Below are 6,000 nucleotides of genomic sequence, written 5' to 3'. Positions count from 1 at the left end.
CTGACTTTATACATCCACTAAAAACGAAATATCCCCAAGTCAAATGGCTCAGAAAAGTTAGTTCTGAGAAAAGCTGTACCGTGGTTTTATATTTTCTTCCAAATATATTTAGTGTGTACAAACATTGTGGGGCCATTAGCCATTGAACTGAACAGCATGCTTCCTCTCTCTATATCTCAGATGGATGTGGAGATGGAGTGTTTGTACTGTGGCAGTGAGCAGAGGTCATATGCCATTCTGCTCCACACAAGAGCCCCATCAAGCGAATCCATCTCACAACGGTCAAGTCACCCACAGACCTGGGAATCAGCTCACCCTGTGCTCTTTGCTCGAGATTGGCTTCTTAGAAACTCAAGCCAAGGAGATGCATGAAGGTGCTATGAAGAGCCGTGGGAAACATTTTCCATCTGTTGCTCCTGGACTTAAATCCCTCCAGTATCCTGAAAATAATGCAGAAGTGTCCAGAAGTATATTCACTTAAATGTGTAGACTTACAACAACGCATTGATCATCTGAGGAAGATGGGACTGGTAGAAGGTGATGCATCTTGTCCTTTAGTAAATTACAATGCTGTTCCAAAGTTTGGGGTCAGTAAGATTTGTATGATTATTTAAGTTTATTTTATTTTAATTTGTGAGACATTGATACTTATATTTGGCTAAAAGTTTATTTCAAATAAATACTGTTCTTCAAGCAATCCTGAAAAAAGAGTATCATGGTTTTCACTAAAATATTAACCAGCGGCATTTTAACATTAATAATAATAATAAAAGTTTATTGAGCAGCAATCAGCATATTACAATGATTTCTGAAGGATCATGTGACACTAAAGATTGGAGTAATGAAGCTTTGAATCACAGGAATAAATGACCTTTTAATCACCTTTTACCTTTTATTACTGTATGTTTATCAATCAAATGCAGCCTTTGTGAACATAAGAGACTTCTTTCAAAAACATTGGAACTGGGCTGAAACTAACAGAAGTGTTTTGTGCACCAGAAATAGCATTGGAACTACGTGTCATGTTATAATGTATTTTTAAAGATGAGTTCTGCCACAGTACACAAAAAAAATATTTGCAAATTATTTGCATGAGTTTTGTCTTCCTTAAAAACTATTTGCCTTGTTGACGTTTTATGGATTTAATTTCAAAACAAATCAGGATTGACAGTGTTTTATCATTTTTCTATCATTATTTTTGTAGAAAGTGTAAACAGGAAAGATTCATTATAATCATTTAAAGGGCTAGTTGACTGAAAACATTCACTCATCCTCATGTGGCTCTAAACCTCTTTGTATTTCTCTCTTCCAAAATGCAAAAGAAGATATTTGAATAATGTGAGTAAACCAAACTGTTTTGGTGATTATCAACTTCCACTGTATTATCCAAACACATGTATTAAATATCTTCTTTTATGTTCCACATAAGAAAGAATACATACAGTTTTGGAACAATTTGAGGGTGAGTAAATGAGGACAGAATTTTCATTTTTATGTGAACAATCTTTTTAAAGTCTCTAATTATTTCCTTTTGAAACAGGTAGTTCAATACTTTAGTTCAGCAAGGATACTTAAATCTTTTTTTTTTTTTTTTTTAAAGTGACTGTAAAGATATTTATAATGTTACAAAAGATTATTTTGAATAACTTTCTATTCATCAAAAAATCCTGGGAAAAAAAATCTGGGTTTCCACAAAAATACTAAGCAGGACATTTGTTTGATAATAATGAGAAAATGTGTTTTGAGTAACAAATCAGCATATTAGAATGATTTCTGAAGGATCATGTGACACTGAAGACTGGAGTAATGATGCTGGAAATTCAGATTTGCATCAGAGGAATAAACTAAATTTTAAATGGTATTAATATTTCACAATATTACTAACTAATCACATCTAAAATAAAAGTTCATGTTCACATTATATGTGTGTATACTGTATATAAATTCTGTACGGTATAGAAATATTTACTTTATATTAATTTATTTATTACATATATTTCTTAAATATATACATGTATGTGTGTGTATTTATATCTACATATAAATATACACAGTACACACATATCATATAAACACAAACTTTTATTTTGGATGCAATTAATCGATTACATTTTATTTTTTCAAAATTATATACACATTTTTGTTGTTGTTCTTTTTCCCCCTTTCTGAAATTTTCCATAGACCCCAGTTTGAAAGCCACTGATGGAGGGTTGTCTGAAATCTGTCCACAGGTAGTCTGCAGAGGATGATCAGTCACTACCCCAAGGTCATGCTCCTGCCAGCCAAGAGGGTAAACATGGTGTCCCGACTGCTCAGAGAGAAATGCCTCTTCACCATCCATCAGGTCACAGACATCCTCAGAGACTCGCCTGAGGTTCTGGAGGAGGATTTGGCTCAGCTGGAGTACAAATTTCAGGTAGGGCTGGTATTTTTCACTAAAAGTTTTCCTGGCTCTCATGACAGTACACAATTTAGGGGTAAACTGTCTGTGTTGTTCTGATGACATTTCGCCTTTGTGATCACTGAAGTTGCAGTTAGTAGTTTCAAGCTGACCCACAGCTTGCTTTCTCACCGCAGTATGCGTATTTCTGTATGGGTGCGGCAGCCAGCGATGGTAAAGGCAAAGCTGTTCAGGTTGCCTCTGTCCGAGCTGCGCTGTCGTCACTGTTTTCTGGAGCGGAGGGGACTGTACCAGAAGCCAGACAAGAAGGGCCAAACACTCATCCTCAACCCCTGCTCAAAGACGTCCTCTGAGGAAACCTACCTGACACAGGTCGCCATGGCAACTGCAGAGGAGTTCAATGTTTTTCACAAGCTGATGGCAAGAGAGCAGGAGGAAGAAGGGAGGGAGGGCGAATACAGCAGTGATGAGGATGAGGAGGATAAAGATGATGATGACGGACTGCACAGGAGAAAGCGTCACTGGAACACTGGTTACAAGAAGGACAGGAAATGAGGCATTTTGTATTAAATATCCAAAATGAATAAAAACGGTTTCATTCAGCAAAACTACATAATGATTGTTTTTATTCAGGATATATGATGGTAGCCTCTCATGTTTTGCATAAAATACCTAACATATGCAAAGCACTACTGTGGTCATGCCAACATTGTTGTATGTTATTTGTTTGTTTAATCCTCCATTTAATTTATTGCTTTATAAGCTTTTACCTCCGGATATGAGGTGCATAGTAGTGTCGAGGGACATTGAGGTAATAATGGTGTTAGTGTTAGTTTATCTCAACGGCCTGTCATGGGGAGGGTCAGCATAATTTACACCAAATGCTGAGTAACCAGGGAGAGCTGAAAGAGTGTTAGTGCCATGCGATCGTTTGCGGATCTGTGCGCATCAGTGCCTGCTACCTGATAAAGAGGACAGAGTCGGGAGGTATTGATCTGGGGCGACATTAGTTTAATGGAGGCCTGGGTGGAAGCAGGAGTTAATGCACATGTGGATGTGTGGAACAGGTACGTGAGTCATTTTAACACGATTAATCGATTGTTAGTCCATGCGTTCATATTGAATTTTTCCTCTTTGAACTGTTTGTCGATGAAACGGGGCTGAAACTTACAATAGTGTTTTGTTCAGTTGGAACTACAGTGCGTACCATCTTATAATGATGTGTATTTATTAAGAGTTTTTAACACCAGTACAACAAACAAGCAATTGATTATTTGCATTGATTTTTCTTGCTTGCCAAACAGGCTACTGTCAATTGTGGTTGAAATTTATGTATTTGGAAGTATATTAAGCTCATTCAATTTCACTGAAAAGTTTTTTTTTACATATTTCATACTCATCACTATTAACCCTTGAATTTGTGACTGAATGTTTTCTTGAAAATGTACATGAAAAATGTAAATTAGAAAAAAATGTAAATGTACATGAAAATGTAAATGACTCGCATATTTTCATACTCCTGTTGATCTTTCGTTCTTTTTATGTAGTATTATTAGTAACATTAACCATTATTAGTAACATTAACCATTTCCATTGTAACTATAGGGATAGTGTGTAGTCTATTTGTTTTCATTCTCTTTTCGTGGGTTAAAATGATTTACAAAGTGACTTTGTTTTTAGTCAAATTGTGTATTAGGAGGGAAAATGCTTTGTGGATGTTTGATGGTTTTATTTTTTTTTTTAAAGGAATGATGATAACATTTATTTGTGTAACATTTATCTGTCATTATTTTTAGAGAAATTGTAATCTGAAAAGATTTGTTCAGGTCATAATAATAAAGAGGTAGTTCACCTAAAATGAAAATTCTGTTATCATTCACTCACCGTCACGGAAAAAATAAATCATACAGGTTTGGAATGACATGAGGATGAAGAAAAGATAACATAATTTTCATTTTTTGGTAAATATTCTTTTTTACAAGAAATTGTTCTTCTTCCTCTGTTGAATTTTAGCTAGGACATACTGACAGTTTCTTTAAAAAAAACTCATGTCATGTCAGTTGCCAGTTATATTAGGTGGAAAGGACATTCTTATTCTATAGAGCATTTAATTGGACAAAACAACTGTAGTGATTTTTTGAAGCCTCATCCAAAGTTTACAAATCATATGGTGTATACGTCTGTACTTATGTTTCTTCTGTTTTCTGTAGGTAGAGAAGCCATATATGTGCTCCGCCGTTCCAGTCTCAGTAAACAGAGGAGCTGTTGTTCTTCAGCCTTTCAACGCTTTCTCTCAGTAGTGTGGTGCTTAACTCCAAATATGAATCAGTCTTTCATTTTTATCATCTCTATGGACTGGTACAACATAACGGAGAGCAGCCACATGCATCTGTTCCTCATCCCTACGGTTCTGCTAACCTCTGTCACACTGCTGGTCAACCCTGTTCTGTCCCTCTGCATACTGTGTTGTCCTACGCTACGTCAAGAGACACGCTACCTGCTCCTTGCTAACATGCTCTTCGCCGATATGCTCTTCCTCGCTATAAATCTCACGATGGTCTCCTGCAACTCCGTGGGTCTGCACATGCCCCACTCGTTGTGTGAGTTTATGATGGTGAGCATGGTAATGACATACAGCACCTCTGTGCTCACTATCACATTGATGGTCGTCGACACATATGTGGCGGTACGTTGGCCGTTACGTTACATAGAGATTCTCCCACCATCTCGGGCCTGGAAGATAATCATGAGCTTGTGGGTAATGGCCGCAGTGTGTCCCATCTCTTTGCTAGTGATGTTTGAGGCGGTGATGGACAGTGACAATCAGAGCCGTCCAGTGTGTCTAATGTTGATTGCGCTGCACTCGCTGGAAAACAAGAAGGTTGGTGTTCATTTGTACTTCATCATTGCCATCAGCCTCTGCACTGTTCTCATTGTGTACTGTTACATCCATCTGTACATCATCACTAAAACTTCTGGGATATGGCGTAGTCGGTACTCCCGGGCGCGAATGACGCTTCTGGCACACATTCTGTTGCTCATGATGTATTTTGTACCCGCGTTGGTCTTTGCCGTGGAGCTGGCTATTTTAAAGAAAGAAAGCGTGGATGTTCTGGGAGTGTGGATTAACTTGGTAAACATGTGCGTGTTGATGTTGTTGCCACGCTGTTGCACTCCTTACCTGTACATCCTGCGCTATCACGAGATTTACGAGACTGTCCAGCAGGTGTTGTGGAAGAAGCGACACCACAGTCGGAGTGCACCCCAGAACTGGACTTGAAGCAGAGCAAGCCGTCGTTTGAGGATTCATTTGCAGAATAGGGAATTTAAAAGACTCCTGAGCCAGAAACATTTTATATTTTTGTTCTATTAAAGCATTTTAACATGAATGTACAGTATATTGGGAATGTTTCAATCTTTTTTATATTTAAACTAAAGACTGAATGATACATGCTGTTATTCATTATAACATAACTATATAAATTGCAACTGGGTGGGTCTCGCAAAAAAAAAAAAAATGTCTAAGTCACTAAGACTTAAAGGGTTAGTTTACTCAAAAAATGAAAATTAGCCTGTGAATTACTCACCCTACAGGCGTC

The 6,000-nt window shown here is 37.4% G+C and overlaps 1 protein-coding gene and 1 pseudogene across 2 annotated transcripts; both read left to right on the top strand.

Annotated features, from left to right (window-relative positions):
- The first annotated feature begins 184 nt into the window (after window positions 1-184).
- LOC306846671 (transcription termination factor 4, mitochondrial-like) lies at window positions 185-2,956 on the top strand (annotated as a pseudogene). The gene is made up of 3 exons: window positions 185-537; window positions 2,232-2,416; window positions 2,578-2,956. The product of its transcript is annotated as a transcription termination factor 4, mitochondrial-like (transcript).
- Window positions 2,957-4,721: 1,765 nt separating this feature from the next.
- LOC306845783 (putative G-protein coupled receptor 148) lies at window positions 4,722-5,681 on the top strand (the record flags this gene model as incomplete). The annotated part of the gene is made up of 1 exon (XM_079378766.1): window positions 4,722-5,681. The coding sequence occupies one exon, from the start codon at window positions 4,722-4,724 to the stop codon at window positions 5,679-5,681; it is 960 nt and encodes a 319-aa protein (XP_079234892.1).
- Window positions 5,682-6,000: the final 319 nt, after the last annotated feature.

This window comes from Barbus barbus (assembly GCF_936440315.1).
Source record: "Barbus barbus genome assembly, chromosome: 26".
NCBI lineage: Eukaryota > Metazoa > Chordata > Actinopteri > Cypriniformes > Cyprinidae > Barbus > Barbus barbus.
The sequence above is the reverse complement of the archived record's forward strand: the minus strand, read 5'-3'. Positions and strand labels throughout refer to the sequence as shown.